The following is a 19,651-nucleotide window of genomic DNA, read 5'->3' on the forward strand; positions in this document are numbered from 1 at the left end:
TGTATATTCTATGTTCTATTATTCCCTCAATAAACTCAAATATAAGCATCATCTTCCTTAGCTGAAGTTGCAGGTCCAGCCAGTGAAGGTGATCCCTTTCATCTCTCCTACCCCAGAAGTTATCAGGATCACTGAGCCCAAGATGGTTTGGATGTTGAGGATGCTACTCTCAATACCATTTATTTGCTGTACCCCACAGATTCCAAGACTTCTCCAAGGCCAAAACAGCATGTTTTATCCATTTTCACCACCATCGTCAACATTAGCAAACTTAAGCGCACGCCTCCATATACTGGCATATTCAATGACTATCAGTACAAATTTGCACAATACTCTTCTGTGAGTTTAAAAAAAATCAGATAATGATTCTCTGCACTCAAGTGACATCACCACCAGATTGGTATCTTGTTTCTTTGCATAACCAATCATGAATCTATTTCATCATCCTGGAAGATAACATTGTCCAAAATCTTTAACAACGATGAAGTTCTTGCTCCAAGAACGAACTGGAACTCAATTGGAAACAAGTGGGAGAATGGAAACCTGACTGGATGAGAACTAACCAGTTAGGAGGGACAGACCATGGGGTTACAAATACCACTGGACTAGACTTGCCCAGGCATTATCCCTGATGAAGGTGCAGAGTTTGTCATCGAAACATCAGTTATAATCGATACTTGTACCTAGCTAGAAACCTGAGAAGGGTTTATTCATCATTGTCCAGAAACCTAAAAACTTACAACATAAAACACAATGGCTATAAAAGTCTTTCGACCATTTTGGAAACAAAAGTTAAGAATATTCTTCGTTGCCTGCATAAAATAAATCCTTATTTTGTAAACATATTAAAATAGAAACTACTCTCCAAACTTGTAATCTAGACCAAAAACACAGCTTTTCCCTCATCATTCTCCCCAAGGTAGCTGACTAATTTCTTACAGCAGATACATTATTAGATATAGTCAAGATGCTCATGGATTTCACAAGGAGCTGAATGAAACAGACAATGCAAGAATAGTGTAGAAACTGGGAAAACCTTGTTGGTCTCACATGAACATACTCAGCAAGAAATAAAATAGGATTAAATAGTGATTTTGCCCATGCCTTTGCCAACAGTCTTAAATAATAAGGAATGGGAACTCACCACTCAGCACATCAGGGCTGATGTAGGCTGGGCTTCCACGCTGATCTTTGAGTAAATCATCCTCGCTAACTAGATGTTTTCCTAGGCAGAAGTTCGTGATGGTGATCCGATGGGTCCTGCAGGAAAACAAACACAAAAGCACACACCTCAATATTTATTAGGCACTTGGGACGGAGAGTAGAAACTGCAGAAATAAAGGAAATTCATTTTTCCACTGAAGGTGTTGACATTAAACATTGTTAGCTTTTAACAATTTGTACAGTTATTCCATGCATTGCTGACTCAATTCTTATTCCAGAAACCTGGGTCATTAAATAAATGAAAGTACAGTGCACTTTCCAGCTTATATTATGCATCATAACAACCTTCATGCTGCACCACACAAGTACAGAACTGAAAAGCTGGGAAGGTGCTGAATTCCTGAGCTTCTAAATTAACAAGACTTCATTCTGTTGGAGCCAGCTCCCTCCCAGGATATAGAGTGCCCAAAAGTGAAACTGTGCAAACAATAATTCTCTGAAGAGAATTTTTCTTAAAATATTCAAAAATACCAGCATACATTGCCAATCACCTGATCTTCATAAAGACACGCTCCAGACCCACCACTAAGCATTGGATTTCATCATGACAAAAAGAGCTGTGCTTGCAATTAGCACCTCAAAGGATACTGGAAGTTATCAACAGATCGACAGGAAACCATTTATTCTTGTACATCCTGGGTAAATAACAGCAGGTCACTTCAAAAGTTAAAGTGTACAGGATCCATTCATAAATGAAAAGTTTCCATTCCCAGAAATTATCAGAATCAGATTTATTATCACTGGCACATGACGTGAAATTTGTTAACTGAGCAGCAGTTCAATGCAATAAATATAGAAGAGAAAAAAAAATAAAAATAATAAATCAATTACAGTGTACATATATTGAATAGATTAAAAAACTTGGTCTGTGAGTTGTAGCAAAGTAGTGTTACAATAACAACGGATATTGGCTGAAATGTCCTTGATGTTAACCTGATGCCCAGAAACATTGTCAATAATAAGCAAGGATCTATTGGTGTTGGATATTTATTTTTACACAACGTTGTTGATCTTAGAGGTACTGCAATGCCACCCACCCAGATCTCCTTTTTGTTAGATCACCACATCAGCTGAATGCACCTGACCATCACCAGAATCCTCAGATTCTCCAAAAGACTAAGAATTTTAACTTCCATCATTACCTCCTGGACCAAAAACAAAATAATCTATAGCCACCCTGAAATCTGGAGCAGATTTTTCATTCCTCAAGATGACCCTTAATGAGGCCATCCTTCTCCAAAAAAAAAGGGTCATCTCATCAAAACATCACAGAGAATATTTCCTGTCACTAAAGTACGTGCCTTTGCTGACTTCCTTCACAACGGATATTTGCCAGGTTTGCACTTTTTCGAAATATTCAAGTGAACAATGGCAGTTCATTTGACATTCTACCATATTTGAGACTCATCATCTTCCTCACATTCTTGCAAGTCTTGCCAAAAAAGATCATTTTTTCCAGATCAACACCATGTTGAATCTGATTACACATTTAACCCTTTTTCCATTCTTTGCATTACATAACAGATGCTGCAGCCAGATGTCTCTGTAGTCAAGAGATCGCTCTCTTTCTTTTGAAGGTGGGGAGAATTTGCTGCCGATTCTCAAGTTGGAGAATCTTGGAATAAAACGTGATGTGGTAGAGTGTAACATTATAAAAGCAACTGTTTGTTAGTCTCCCCTTTTGCTGTGAAATGGGTGATATCCCTGGGTCCCTTGTTAATGAGAGACTGCCTGTAGCATATCTAACTGTTGGGTAAACAGTTTTTGTTGACTGCAGATCATGGTGTCTCTGTGGAGGCTTAGCTGTTGCTTGGTGGTTGGTGGGCACTGATGCTTTCTGTTGAAATAGGTGGGGGTTGATGCTTTGCTGCTGTCTGTGCAAGGGCGTAGGGAAAGGGGGCTTTGAGGCTCTAACATTTTTCTGTTGTTCTTTTGGCTTCTCCTGGTCTTCATGGATGTGTGCAAAGAATAAGCATTTCAGGTTGTATACTCTGATAATAAATGGAACAATTTTCTTTCTTAGGGATTCCCTCAAGACTGAAAATTACTTACTTCAACTCCATTTACTTCTCACTTGTTTAATCAGACCACTGTGGGAACCACAGATGGGTCGGATGGCAGCAAGGAAAAAGGAAAAGCAATAAAATTGTTCTGCTGGGATGGGAAGAACAAAGGAAATATCTGCACGAGGGAAAAGAACCAAAAAGACTAAATGCTAGTAATGCAGGATCATTAATTGTATTTGACCTGTCTGGATGAGGTAAATGGATGGTAATAAGAACAGTCAAGGGAAGGGAAATATTGCTAAAATATTTTGGATCTGCTTAAAATCTGAAGTTAAAAAATGCTAGAGAAAAAAGTCAGGCAGCATCTATGGAGATAGAAAAATCAAGACCGTAAGATATAGGAGCAGAGTGAGACCACCTGGCCCATCGAGTCTGCTCCGCCATTCAACCATGGCTGATCCTTTTTTTCCTCCCCTCTTTAACCCCAGTCCCCGGCCTTCTCCTCGTAACCTTTGATGCCATGTGCAATCAAGAACCTATCAAACCCTGCCTTAAATATACCCAATGACCTGGCCTCCACAGCTGCACATGGCAACAAATTCCACAAATACACCACCCTCTGGCTAAAGAAATTTCTCCACATCTCTGTTTTGAAAGGGGCCCCTCTTAACCTGAGGCTGTGCCCTCTTGTCTGAGACTCTCCTATCATGGGAAACATCCTTTCCACATCTACTCTGTCTAGGCCTTTCAACATTCAAAAGGTTTCAATAAGATTCCCCATCATCCTTCTAAATTCTAGTGAGTACAGACCCAGAGCCATCAAACATTCCTAGTATGATAACCATTTCATTCATGGAATCATCCTTGTGAACCTACTCTGGACCCTCTCCAATGCCAGTACATCTCTTCTAAGATGAAGAGCCCAAAACTGTACTCAATACTCAAGGTGAGGCCTCACCAGTGCCTTATAAAGCCTCAACATCACATCCTTGCTCTTGTATTCTAGACCTCTTGAAATGAGTGCTAACATCAAGCCAAAATTCCAGGTCATTTTGAATAACCTTTCATCATGCAGATTTTAACACCTTTTTGCAGTTCATGAATAATCAGGAACTAAGTAACATCAACTCGGAAATAGGAATGTTGAGAACTGAGTACATGCAGGAATTAATAAATTTGCGACATGAAATAGATCTGCTATAACTGATGTACTAGACAAATAGGGAAAAGAGCAAAGCCAAGCATGGACTACATTACAGCGGGAAACAGAAAGCAGAACAACGAAATATTAAATACTTGTTTAAGGTCTTCAAAAAAAAACTGCTGCTCAATGCACAGCCACATTGACATGCATGGTATAAAAACAGGTTATAAAGAACCTCAGTTGATCAAAGTTTGGTGACAAAAGACACAACAATGAGGCAGTCATTGAGAAATACCACAAATTTTGGCAAGGAGAAACCACTGACATGTTGGCATTCATCCAGAATCATCCGGTCAACACTCAGGGAGAAGTACCCAAGCTGGAATGAATAACAGAACATTCTTTTCCATCGTTTGATAATTGAAATCCAACCCATTTCCAAATACATTAATAGGATTAACAAACTGGTTGGGATAGTCAGTCAAACTAAGAAATTGCCCAAGAACTCAAAGGGATCACCTATTCCCTATTTTAGCTCTGATTTCTGAAAACCGCTGACAATTTGTACAAGTATGATTCCTGTTAAAAATACAGGTTTTCAATTGTCACAATCCACAAGAAACAGATTAAACACTTGTACGCTTGCTTATTGCCCTTACAAGAATGAAAACCTCGAAGTCTTTTCAGGTCTTTTCAATCTTTCTCAATTCTCCGCTAAAGTACCACTGCAAAGACAATCTTAACAGTGACTTCTCTAGCATGACTTCTGAATCAATGTATTCATAATAGCATTTATAAAGTGACAACTGTAATAAAGTAAAATAATATGCAGTACTATTATATTGAGTGTGTGGTTTTCTGGCACCTAACTAACCGGCATTTGAAGGAAAAAGCCGACATTAGGCTAACTGGAATATTTGAGTTACTGGTATCTGTCACATTTGGTATGCGTCAGATAACAGAGTTTTCACTATAACACATCATAATGCAGCAGTTGCACAAATTCCACAAAGATCCTGCTTTAAGCCAGTTTCCCTCTTCAATTGTTGGCCACTTGCCTGTTCAAGTTCCCTGTTAACAGGAGAAATCTTTTGGGGGAAATGTCAATTACTGGGCCTGAAGAAATACAAGTTTAAAAACAATGCATTAAAGTGAAAGAGGAAATGAGGCCATGGATGTTGCGCCCTAGCTGTCTAGATACACAAGCGAGGGCAGTACAACACGGAGAGCAAGCTGTTGCCAATGTAGCAAGCTCTTCCTCTCCATGCATCTGATGAACCCAAAGGACGGGAGAGACCGTTACAGTTTGGCACCAGCAGCATCACTGAAAGAGAAAATAATTATTCAAATACACAACACTGTAAAATGCTTCAATTAGAAAAACATTTTCAAAGAAAGCAGACGTAATGACCCCTTTGTAAACACTTATGGGGGATATGTTATTGGGCTAGATCCAGACTCAAGATTTTAAATCCCACCAAGGCAACAAAGGAACTTAAACTCGTTAAATATGGAGGAAAAAAATCTATTAGCAGTAATAACACAAACTTTCTTTAGAGAAAGTGTTTAATTTCAAATCTAGCCTGACCTCTCAAGCAACGTCAAGTCCACTGCAATGCAGTTGACTCACTGTCTCTGAAATGACATGGAAAACTACTCAGTTTGAGGACCATAAGGGATGGCAACAATATAATCACTTCCAACGTTGGCCATATTACAAACTAATGAAAAACTTAACTCCTTTCAAATCTGGTTGCACTGATAGGTGGTATTAAGAACTAATGACTATAGCCACAAAGTTTTAAAGGGGAAAAATCATTCTCCACCCAAAATATTGACTCTTTATTCTTTACCAAAGATGCTGCCTGATCTGCTGAATACCTCCAGCATTTTGTGTACATTAGTCAGGATTTCCAGCATCTGCAAAATCTCATGTCTTTTGTTCATTTTTATTCTTTTTCTACCACGTCATTTATTGCATACTAAATGACCCTCCTGATATCAGTTCAAAGCTCAAAAAATTATCCAAGTATATATACATTATACAGCCTTGAGATCCATCTCCTTACATCAGCCACAAAACAAAGAAACCCAATAGAACCCATAAAACAGGGGTCCCCAACCTTTTTTGTACCGTGAACCAGTTTAATATTGACAATATTCTTGCGGACCGGCCAACTGGGGGGGGGGGGGGGGGTAATCACGACCAGAAGAAAGGTGATAAGTCAACTATAAGTCACGACACAAAACCGCCTCTGATCTGGGCCGACATTTACGTGTCCAGCGGCACCTAATCAATTAGCTTGCTTATTTCGGCTATTTGCTTAAAGATGTGCTGGGTGCGTTCCGGCCACCGCTGTACTGCTGCATTCTTCGCAGCCCGGAGGTTGGGGATTACTGAATTATAAGTCACTTACAAGTCAATAGCATCATAACATTTTAAGTAACGTTTGGATATTAAACACACAGCACGTATTTTCCCCATATGAACATATAAAATCATTGCAACACACCAATATCGCTGAATCAGTGGGAGCCCTGGGCTTGTTTTCCTGCAACAAGACGGTCCCATCGAGGGGTGATAGGAGACGGCGATACTCGAAAGGGGTTCCTTATGTCCAGTCTATTCCGCAATTTGGTTTTCGTTGCATTCATCGCAGAAAACTCCACTTCGCAGCGATATGATGTTGGAAATGGAAGCAACGTTTTCAGTGCTTTCGTGGCTATCTCAGGATATTCAGCCTTGACTTTGATCCAGAATGCCGGCAGAGATGTTATGTCACACATACTTTTCAGCCCACCGTCATTTGCAAGCTCGAGGAGTTGATCTTTTTCCCGTGCTGACATGGATGTCATTCTTTTGTACGTCTTGGGTCACTGATGACCTCACGTGCGTTAAAGTTCAACAGTGGGCGTGACAGGGAATGAGGAAAGGTGCAGCTGACTCATCGTTTCATATTGCCAAATCATATTGTTTCCTCGCAGCCCGGTGGTTGGGGACCGCTGCCATAAAAGACCAAACAGCCAATGTGCAGATAAAAAACAAATTGCACAAATAATAAAAATAAGCAAATACCTTTGTGAACTTCATTTCTGAATGTTGAGTCCACAGCCTCAGTTCAGTGCAGCAATGAATAAACCTCATGGCACAGCGAGCTAAACCGGCCCATCCCCCAGACCCTGACATTTTCCAGTTTAAAAATACCTCCTGATCTCTTTCATGAAAAATAGAGATCCATTGTTTTTTCAATGTTAAATGTATTGTACACTCTCTTATATGCTCTGACCACTTCACAATTTCCACAAGTAAAAGTGGAACTTTGGGGAAAATCCAAGATATGCTGAAAAGCCGGGGATAAAGTGAGCAAAGTAAAACAGCAATAAAATATTTTCCAACAAAGAGCCCAGCCTGCAACATTGACTACATCAAAATCACCAAGACAAATTCAGTACGTGAAACATTTTGAAATGTATCAACGAGGCTCTGACAGGAAACTTCACATTCAAGGTCCACCCAAAAAAAAACCCACAACAGAAACACATTCGATAAAAATTGCTGTGTCAAGAAAAAAAAGCATGTCACTAGGGTAACTTGGTGAATCATTAATGGAAACAGAACACTTTTTGCTTTTGAAACTTACACTTGAATCCATGCCAGTTTTCTTTAAATTTTTAATGGAAATCAACTGAGGCATTTTCAAATACCGGCCCCAGACTGTGGTGCAATTTAAAACAAAAGGTTTCTTATACAGCTTCTTAGCCAGTGACCTACTTTGAACACTAGCTACTTGTGACAGGAACTAGCTATTCCCTCATGCTTTTCAGTGCAAAGTGAGAAACAGTTTGCGATTCTTCATGAATTGAGGAATATTATGAGCCATGTCTTGTTGGCATATGAAGCCATATCATCCAACACCTTCACTGGCAAAAAGGACACTTACAGTATTTGCTTATCATCTGATCAGCTTCCCACCTCTCCAATCACAGCTTCTGCTGCAATGTGGAACTTTCCATATTAAATGCCCCAGTAAAATCTCACACTCCTAATCTTAAATGGTTCCCACCACCAGTAATTCAGGCAGCACCAATCTGTGGAATGAAAGGTGAGCATGTATTTGGTATATAAAAATGCTAAGATCCTGGATTCTAATCTGCATCTCAGTCACATGGGTAAAAGGGAGCTCTGCCCTTGACAAATTGTAGTCATCAAAATTTCCAATGCTTTTCCTGCATTCTTGATGGAAACTTTTTGCCCCCAAATCAATAAATGTCACCAGAGACCAAATTCAGTGGCCAGAGATCAAGGGCAGGATTACAAGGGCTGTTTTTACTTTGCATTTACCCCCAAAAGAGTGGCCATTTTCTGTACCTTCTGCAGAAGATACAAATTGACCAAAATTTCCTTATTCAATTGAACAATTGATTACTCAGGCTGGTTTAGGAGTGTACTGGAGGCTGAAGTAAGCAGAGAAATGAGGGACAACACAATTGATGTTATGTAACAAACTATATCAATGTGGATTAAGGACAGCAGGGAAAAAAATAAGAGCACTTTCTTTATAAATGAATAACAAACAAGATGTTTTTTTAATACAAAAAGGAAAGTTGGAGTTTACAAAAGTCACCTGTAATCTTGTCAAAACAAATCTAGTTTAATTATCATTCAAACCATGCATGGATACAGTCAAACAAAACAGTGTTCCTCTGGGTCCAAGGTGCATTACGTACATTCAAGAGAGCGAGAGCGAGAGAGAGAGAGAGAGAGAGAGAGAGAGAACAAAAAACACATTGTGACACAAGAAAACACATGCATAGTCCAAGTTCCTCAGCAACATGCAAATTGATGGTGCAGCTCCCAGAAATCCAGCTTGTTGTCCCACCGAGGGCAACACTGATGAGAGAGCCCAGCTCCTGAGCATAGACTGTGCTACACCGCCTCCAGCATCGTCTCACTTGGACTGCAGCAGCAGGCAAGCCCGCTTGAGGCCTAGTCCTTGCTACAACTAAGGCCGCAGTGCAGCTTCATCATCTGTCTCACCACCAAACAAGGGAAACAGGCCTGCAGCATCTCACATTACCAATGTCCAACACAGTCTTGCGATTGCAAGGGAAACTTACAAGACAGTCACTCACGGTTACACTACAAGCTGCTTTTGTGCAACAACTCCGATGCCTTTGAGTAGCTAGCAGCAACACGGTCTGCACCCAGGTCAGCTCCTCTGAACCCAATATGACCTGTGTGAGCTTTGCCTTCACCTAATCCGAGACTGGCGCTAGCTTCTCCTTCTCTGACTCGGCCGGCTGCTCCAAACAACAAACAGCTCACTGATGTGGTAGACTGGCTATACCCATTGTTGTTGATATTCAGTACAGTCTTACAATCATTAAAAAAAACACATTTTAATAAGCAAGGTGCACCTTTGGTTGGCTCCCGAGAGGTCACCGCTTTGAATCTTGCCACCATATTACCGGAAGTACCGTAACCTACTTTTGTAGGTTCAAAAGTCTCCAGAATGTAGTAAGGAACAGAAATCATCACAATGGCACAGAGAAGTTTTCCTCCTCTGAAGAAACTGTTTCCTCCTAAAGTAGGCATAAAAGTATAGCACTGAAAGTTCCCATTACTATTATGCAAATAAAACACCTACACTACTTTCTGTCAAGGCAGGATGTAGCCACAGCTTAAGAGTTTTAAAGTACAGAAAGGTATCAAAGATATCAGCCAGGCTAATTTCAAATAATATGGTAGAACTTATAAAGATCTCAAGGACAAGGGATAAAAGTGTTAGGAGAAAATCTGGGAGGCAAATGTAGACAAATTGTCAGGACCTAATGGGAAATGGCCACAGAGATACTTGACCCATTGATTGAACGTTTTCCTAACATAGTAAACTGGGTGCCATAAGATTGGAACACCAATGTGACTTCCTTGCTCAAAAAAATAATCAAGGAGGAAATAGCTGATCATTTAGGAAAGCTGAATATAATTAAACCTAGTCAGCATGTTTTTTTTGTGAAAGGTAAATAATATTGACCCTTTCTTGGAGAATGCAACTGGAAGATTTGGGCAAAAGGAACTTGTAGAGGTAGTATTCAAATTTCCAAAAGGCATTTGACAAAGCATCACATAGGAGCCAGTATGTAAATTAAAAGCCCATTGTATCAGAAGAAGTGTTAGAACGGAGTGAAAACAGCTGAATTAAATGGATTCTTTTCAGACTGGGAGATGGTAATTAGTGCAACACTGCAGGGATTAGTTGTTTACCTGCAATTTACACTAACGACCAGCATGCAATGTTTCTAAATTTGCAAATGATACAAAAACAGGTAAAAGAGCATGTTTCCAGAAAGAAGAGCATGTTTGATAGGACACTGCAAAATTTCCATTACCTGGGCAGTCACAATGCAGGAGCTACCTGTAATAATGGTGGCCAAACAAAGGAGACTTACCAGGCTAATTCCTACGATGAGAGAGCATCCCACCAAGAGGGACTAAATAGTTCGGGTCTTTAGTTCCTTGGAGGTAAAATGAGAGATGACCACATTCAGCCTACATGTTGCATGAGAGATGACCACATTCAGCCTACATGTTGCGATGTCTTCGCTAGGGAGAGAGTATCAAACAAGGAACCATAACTACAAGAGGCATATCATTTAAAACAGAGCTACATGGAATTTCTTCTTGCAGAAGGGGACAAATCTCTAGAATGCTTTAGAAATATTTTAAGTAAGGTAGATGGTCAAAAGATATAGAGAAATGTCAGATCAGTAGAAACCAGTATTGATCGGCCACTATCATATTGAATGGTAGGGTAGGCTTGAAGGACGTGATGACCCACTTCCGCTCCAATATTCGTATTCGAGTGTACAGCAAAATGGGCTAGCTATTGAAAGAATGGAATCTCCCCCAAAGCCACTGCACCCTTCCCGATATGCTTAAAACCATCTTTGACATCGAGGATGCAAATTACTTTGTTTCTGCATCCCACACAGTTATTGTAACTGAAGGTTGTAGTTACATTATGGGGAAAAAAATGGCACAAACATGACCTATATTATGGTACACACCAGACACACTACTACTTTAATTATTCTGAACGCCACATTATCTAGAATTTTAACTTACAAGCAGGCCTCGTCATGTCATGCACTTTTACTCCAAGTCACCCAAGTATGGTTTCTTCATCAAATCCTATTGCCTATATACAAGACAGACTTCCGCAGGAGGCATTCCTTTTACACAACAGTATGAACTGCAATTTCAGCACTTCCTAATGAAAAAAGCATTTTCTTTCCTTACTTTCTCGAGCCACCTTACTGCACAATAGTGCAATGCCATAGCAAACAACAACAATAAATTATAGAGTGGAACAATTACAAACTCCATTCCATGTTGATCAAAAGATCATAGGCCTCCTACAATCTTATGAAATACAATGAATTTGTGCCAAGTTGAAATGGGTTGCAATAAACCATTCAAATTTATTCGATTAAAAGCTGCATAACACTCATCTTTGCACATAGTTTTCAATCTTTATGAATAAAATGTTTCCCTTTGTAAGACAAAACTGGCGTGCACAGCAAGCAATTACTATCTACATAGAAATGTCAAAAGCAGAACTATTAATCCAGCTTTTCATTATGTGTTCATTCAAAAATGACAATATGCTTAAAATCAGTTATGCTTTAGGTATATGAATAAGTATTTAAAAGTCAAGGTGTCAGTAATATTCACTAAGCACTTAACTGCTCCAAATGCAGCAGATTCTTCATTCCAATCAAACCTGGCAATTTGAATACCTTATTAAGCAGCATCTCTAGCAAGAAAGAGAAGCTGCAGTTGGTCATTTGGACCTTTCTGCCTGCTCTGCAATGGATGATTGTTGGTTCAAAAAATAAATAAATCTCATTCTTTCCCGCACTATTCCCATATACTTTAACCTCCAAAAATCTGATGTCTTAACTGCAGAAGATTTCCATCATTCAGGTTCAATGTGTTTTAACCACACAAAAATATGTTCAATACATGCCCTTTAGACACTTACAAGGATTTGCTGTCTGGTATATGAAGTAGCAAAAATTTCATTTTCTTCCTATGGTATAATTGGGAGTGCCAGATAAAGAGTGGGAGGGAAGAATATCTGCCAAAATATCATTCAAAGAAATTCTATACACAAAGTATAAAGTACATCTTTATTATCAGGTTGAATTTGGTAATATATCAACATATGAAAAAGTGATAAATGGTGAACAGTTTCAACTACAATTAACATACCAAGCTCTGTGATGGAACATCATACAACTTGTTTCCTCATTTTCCTTCTGCAATACAAATATGAGCAAGCAGCACGTAGTTAGCAACAACCTGCTCACAGAAGCTCAGTTGGGTTTCATCCATGTCACTTAGTTCCTGACATCATTACAGGCTTAATCCAAAAATGGACAAAGGAACTGAAACCTCAGGTCAAGTGAGAGCAATTCCCCAATACCAAAGGAGCATTTGATCAACTATGCCCCACGGAACCCTACAAATTGGGAGTCAATGGGAATTACAGAAAATCCCTCCACTGGCTGAAATCATACCTAGCACAAAGAAAGATGGCTAAGGTTAGATCAGAGGCCAATGTTTTCAGCCACTGGACATCTATGCAGGAGTTCCTAAGGGTAGTGTCCTAGGTCCAACCATCCTCAACTACTTCTGGAATGACCTGCCTTCCTTCACTCATATGAAGTTCAGCACCATCTGCAACTCCTTAAATCATAAAGCAGTCCACACCAAAAGCAGCAAGACCTGGATAACATGCAGACCTGGACTGATAGGTGGCAAGTAAAATTCATGTGGCACAATGATGTCCAACTAAATCCAGGATTAATGCCTGATATTTTATGATACTGCCTGCCATGACTGATTTCCTCACCATCAATGTCCTAAGGAGTTACCATCGATCAAAATAGGACGGAAATAGCACATACACAGTATAGCTCAAAGAATAAGTCAGAGGCAAGGAATCTTGCAAAGAGTAACTCACCTTCTAGCTCCCCAAGCATACCCACTATCTACATGGCCCAAATCAAGAATGCTGTTGAAATATCATCCACTTGCTTAGATGAGGGCAGCTTCCACAAAACTCAAGTAGCTCGAGGTCCATTTGACTGACACCCACTCACAACCATTCATCCCACAGTGACAGTAGGGCTGTAGGATCTACATGATACAGTGCAGGATCTCATCAAGACTCGTTAGACAGCACCTTCTAACTCAAACTAGAAGGACAAAGGCAGCAACCCTTGCTATTGTTAGGGTGCCATGGAAGAATAGCAATTGTCATGATGCTATTACAGCTCGTGGTGCTCCAAACTTGAGCTCAATTCGAGCACCATCTGTAAGGAGTTTGTACCTTCTCCCCTTGAGTGCAGGAGTTTTTTTTGAGTGCCCTGGTTTCCTCCCACAGTCCAAAGACGCACCAGTTAGGTTAACTGGTCATTGTAAATTGTTTTTTTGATGAGCCTAGTGTTCAATATATGAGTTGCTAGGCAGCGCAGCTCATTGGACCAGAAAGGCCTGTTCCACGTTGTATCACTAAATGAATAAATAAATAAATAATGAATACCCTTGCCTGGATTTTGCTCTGGCCAATACATACACCATCCTGACATGGAAGTCCAGCACCGTTGCTAGGTCAAAATCTTGGAACTTTGCCCCTAGTGGTACTCTTGGTATATCTACATCTCAAAGACTGCAACAGTTCAAGAAGGATCTTATCACTACCTTCTGAGGAGTAACTAAGGGCAGGCGATTAAATGGTAGCTTAGTCTATGAAGCTCGTGTCCCTTAAATGAATACAAAATGAAAAAATGTCCATTATAAATACAGCAAAAAATATAGTGCTCAAAATGATTTCCTGTCATTAACACTAAAATTAGAACCCAAATAACTGGAGCTATGCAGCAGTAGCTACACTATCTATACCACTTTACTTTAGATTTTATTTAATTTTTAATTGTCAGGGCATCTCGTTGGAAAGGAAATGTACAGTACAGGCAAACTATTAATAATTTACAGTATAGGCATACTACAAATGTAACCCTGTGATGTAATCTGTAATAGTGTGTGGGTCACCCAAGATAAAAATGGATGGATTAGAGGGTAACCACACAAAAAATACTAACCCAACCAACAAAATAAAAATCAGAAATGCTGTTAATACTCAGGTCAAGCCGTATCTGTGCAAATACAAGTAGAATTAGCATTTCAGGTCAATGACCTTCTGTCAAAATGTATTGATTATCTCAACCAATGTTTATTGTATGGTATGAGAGAGCTGATAGTGCTGTGGCATGTTGCATTCTAGTAAATAAAATCAAGCAACATTTCCAGCATCCACCCTTGGCTCCAAACCTACAATTCTTCAAAAGTCTTATTCTTGTTGACACCATAAAATCTGAGAAGCAAATTTTCCTGGTGCTGAATTTTAAATAGAGAAATTAAGCAAAATGCATCTTAAGTGTGATTTCTTTGTTAAACTTATTCATAATAATCAAGTAAAACAAAACAGAAGTGTTACACCCTGATTTTATTAACTGAATTTATATAAACAAAAGTGTTATAATCCTATACAGGATTTATGAAACCTTAAGCTACAATAACCGTGCTGGACAATTTCTAATGATTCCACAGATTACAAAAAAAAAATGGCTAGGCTTGTTTGTCATCACACTTTCAAGTGTAAAAAATTTCACAAGGTATCAGGTCCTGTAGTACAATCTCCACTTCATTTTCCCCCTTCCCTCCCTCACAAGTGGGCGAGGTGCTGTCACTGAGAAGCTAATAATTGCTCACTTTTGCAACATTCAGCTATACAGCAGCAATGTTACTTTATTTAACTCAGATTATTCAAATCCTTTCTGAGCATGTAGCACAGCTCAGCACATTGCAGAACCAGCCTCCTCTCCATGGCCTCCATCTACATTTCTCACTGCCTCAATAAACCAGCTAGCATAATCAAAGATCCCACCCACCCTAGACATTCTCTCTTCTCCTCTCCCACCAGAATTCATGAAAGGTTCTGGCCCAAAACACTGACTGTTTATCCCCCTCCATTGATGAGGCCTGACTTACTGAGTTCCTCCAGCATTTTGTGTGTGTTGATCTGAATGGACAATGTGCAACACAGGTTTTTCCACTGTACCTCGATACATGTAACCAGAACAAACCAACAATCTACATAACTCAAATTACTGTATCGTACAAAATTTCACTTCCAAGTTTCTGCTTACAGCTTGATAATCAGGAACTATAACATTGCCAAGTGATGAGTTGCTAATGCCTACTGGATGACTCAAACCATTTCTGGTGCAACTGGTTATTTTTTTCTGAGGAAATGCTTTAATTAAATACCTGAGCAATACAGTGTTGTGCATGAACTGTGCGATTGGATCGAAATGTAAATGACGTCCAGATTAAGAGAATCAAAGTTTGTTCAACAGTACTGTGAATTATTTTACTTAACTGTATATCAATGAGCTTGGTGTATTAGCCTACAGTACAAAGCTGACTGAATCTGTAGTTGAGTTAGTAATGACAAACAGAAAGACTGTGGGTACAAGATTAGTGGGGGAACATGTGCATTCTTCTGAGACCATATGCGTTGATGGATGAGAGGAAACAGCATAGCTCTACTATAATTAGTTCAGAACACCAAAGCTGATATAAAGTTTCAGTCCTCTGGATTAATAATGAACCGGAAAAGTACACAACATAATGTCAATAACTGAGATAAATACATCTCAGCATACCTTTTATTTAGCACCATGTTCCCGAGCTTCAGATCCCTATGCACAATATTCTTCTGCAGAAAAAAAAACAGAAATAGATTACTTTTTATGATTGAGCTACTTTATGCAGACACTGAACTAAAGTTTATGACTGACAATACATTAGTTTTATTTTGCAGTGCAAAAGAAACGTAAACTGAAAAAAGATTTCTCGAAGACTCATTAAAATCAGATGGACATGTCAGAGATGTGAATTGAATAGTAGAAGAACCCTTCAAGATTCCTCTTCATTACATAGCTTTTTGGTGAAGATGCTGGTCATGTGACAAAGTGACAAGCAGTATGGGAATCAGAATAGTAAAATTTGCACAAAACTCAAATACCAAATGATCTAACATACATATTTTACAACTCTGGAAAACTTAATAGCATTGCTTTAATTAATAAGTACTTTTTACTAGGCTAGAAGTGTCTGCTCAAACCCTGTAGCTGGCTCAAATGAACAAAATTTCCTTTGTTACCTGATTTCTAAACAGAAAAAGTCTATGTACAATCCATTTGTCATACTGCTACACATCAAATTAGAGTGGGTGAGCACATACTGAACAACTGCATTCTGAAATATATGATGAATTGTTTTAACTGAATTATCACTGAACCTTTCCCACTTATTCTGGAGAAAAAGAAATAAAACAAATAGATGCAGAAGGAAAGCATAAGCAAATTAAACATTATATCCTAATACGATAAACAATATCATTTTTGTAAGTAGGATGTCATGCACAATTCTGATTTGATGGATACAGACGTGAGAAGCACAGAGGAACATCTGGAGAAACTTCTGAGATGCCCAGTTCGCTGCCGCTGCTACTGTGCGATCAAGAACCTCCAGAGGGAAGGCCCCAAAATTCCCAGCTTTGCCTGTTGCTGGCGACCGAGGCTGGGGTCAAAGCGTTCGGCAGAGATGGCGCTCGGTACTCAGTGTCGGAGGGCTGATCAGAGCTCGGAGTTTTCAGACGACTCAGAGTCGGACTGTGCTCGGGCATGGCAGGGAGAGTTTTCTTCCTTCTCCCGTCTACGTGAGATGTGGGACTTTAGAGAAACTTTGAACTCTTTTTTTTTACTGTGCCCATGGCCTGTTCTTCATCAAGTTATAGTATTGTTGCACTGTGGTAACTATATGTTATAATTATGTGGTTTTTTGTTAGTTTTTCAGTCTTGGTCTGTCCTGTGTTTCTGTGTTATCACACCAGAGGAATATTGTATCATTTCTTAATGCATGCATTACTAAATGACAATAAAAGAGGACTGCTTGTCCTCATAATCTAATCTAATGTTTCCACTTGTCTATGCTGGATCTTTGGGTACAATTAAAAGACCTACTGCAAGTTTTCAATCCATAGCAAAAGATCAACTTGGCTCAACTGTTTGCATTAGAAGCCATCTGCCCATCCTCAACATCAAATTCGTAATTGTTGAAAGTTTCTGCTGATTTGCAAATTTACAGCCTTTAAAAAGGTTATCAAAATCAACACTTTTATGGTGAATACTGACAGGCAAATTTTAAAGAGGGGCTCCCACCTGGGATCCATGGACCCCTCTGTGAATAGGGTAGGGTCCATGGCATTTAGAAGTTTGGGAACCAGTTTTAAAATATTGTTGTGATGACACTTTTCCCACCCAGAAATGATCAAATCAATGAAATATAGTTATTTACTACAAATGACAAATAGGTTTTACACATTTAAGATAAGTAGTTGTTTCACTGTTAATCTGTAGAGTTAAGCACACTTTTCTCAGGCCATTAACTGGTCAGAACTGTTTGTTGATACATTTCAAACAACAGGAATTCTGCAGATGCTGGAAATTCAAGCAGCACACATCAAAGCTGTCCTGACGAAGGGTCTCGGCCTGAAACATGGACTGTACCTCTTCCTAGAGATGCTGCCTGGCCTGTTGCGTTCACCAGCAACTTTGATGCGTGTTGTTGATACATTTCACCTGCTTTCAGCTCATTGACAGTAATTGACAAAAGTATGAATACTTTTGAAGTAATTCACTTTACTAAGAACTAGGTACTAACACCCAAGGTGCTAAGAAATATTCGACATGGCTTAAATACCTTCCATTACTATAATAAAAGGTTACTTTGATGACATTATTTTCTGCTGTAGAAATGAAACTGCAACTTTATCAGTATATCAATTATTTTCATAAAGCAAATTTCATGAAGCAAAAATTCAGTTCCAGAACACTGTGGTCATACTGGTTTGTGAAATTTTATGTGCTTACTGATATGCAAATCCATTTATGCAAAGTAAGGAGAAACATCTCTGAAATCTCACAATTTTGGATTGAAACACCAACCATCTTGAAAGTGGAAACAATTTCTGCTGACGCAAGCAGATTTGTTTACTCTTATTTGTGAGTCAACTGACCCCTCTTCTTTTAAATACTCAAAACTTGAATAAAAACCTTAACTTTTGTCAGGTAATTAAAAATGTTGAATGATGTGTTAAGTCATATAGGGAATTAAAGAGATAAAGGAAGCTCATGGAATACAGGAGATATCATTCAATACTTAAGCAGGTAAAATGGTGGTCTGAACTTGATGGACCAAATGTTACCGCTATAAACAGTTCTAGGAGTTGATATCCACACAAAAGGTTATTAATACAGTAGAAAGTTAGAAACTTAAATTACTGCCATCAAAATTCTGACTGTGAAATAGATATTTAAGTTGGATTAATAGTTGCTCCACAATAGTTCTCTTAGAAAAAAAATGGACTCGTTTATATTTAATTAAATTTGAAGCTATTATTTTAAGTTGCATCATGATAAAGAGGGTAAGATACAAAGTTATCTCCTCTACTGATAGGTTGTAAAAATAGACAATGTAAAAATTAAACCTGTGCCATTTGGCAATGAATTGAGGAAACTAGTTTTACATGCAAAGCAACTGAAAGCTTTTGAATTCTGTATCTCAGATAGTGAAGGAAAGCATCCAAGTACCTTCCTATCCTGACAATCTGTGTACATGTATTCTTTGTTCATGTATTGATTATCCCTCCAGATACCCCACAATTCAATGTGCATTTACATTCTGTTTGCCTTCCTTCGCACTTGCCTAAACAAATCCCTAAGCCATCTTTCAACATTATCAGTCAATTTACACTCAGTGGCCACTTTATTAGCTCCTTGGTAATCAATTATTGGCAGCAACTCAATACATAAAAGCTCAAAGACATGGTCAAGAGGTTCAGTTGTTGTTTAGACTAAACATCAGAATGGGGAAGAAATGTGATCCAAGTAACTTTCACCACGGAATAATTACTGGTGCCAGACAGGGTGGTTTGTGTATCTCAGAAACTGATTTCCTGGGATTTTCATGCACAGTCTCAAGAGTTTACAGAGAATGGTGCGAGAAACAAAAAGTATGCAATGAGCAGCAGTTCTGTGGGCAAAATCGTCTTATTAATGAGAGAGGTCTGAGGAGAATGGC

General features: G+C 39.0%; 1 protein-coding gene across 4 annotated transcripts in view; it reads right to left on the bottom strand.

Moving 5' to 3' along the window:
• The window catches only part of stk40 (serine/threonine kinase 40), a 92,898-nt gene that overhangs the window by 33,175 nt on the left and 40,072 nt on the right, over positions 1–19,651 (bottom strand). For all 4 annotated transcript variants that reach the window (XM_063034026.1, XM_063034025.1, XM_063034024.1 and 1 more), the window contains 2 exons: positions 16,171–16,223; positions 1,145–1,260 (listed from right to left, as the gene is read on the bottom strand). In XM_063034026.1, coding sequence (XP_062890096.1) covers positions 1,145–1,260; positions 16,171–16,223 — 169 coding nt within the window. The remainder of the gene's footprint in view (positions 1–1,144; positions 1,261–16,170; positions 16,224–19,651) is intronic.

Source organism: Mobula hypostoma, chromosome 26 (assembly GCF_963921235.1).
Source record: "Mobula hypostoma chromosome 26, sMobHyp1.1, whole genome shotgun sequence".
Classification (NCBI taxonomy): domain Eukaryota; kingdom Metazoa; phylum Chordata; class Chondrichthyes; order Myliobatiformes; family Myliobatidae; genus Mobula; species Mobula hypostoma.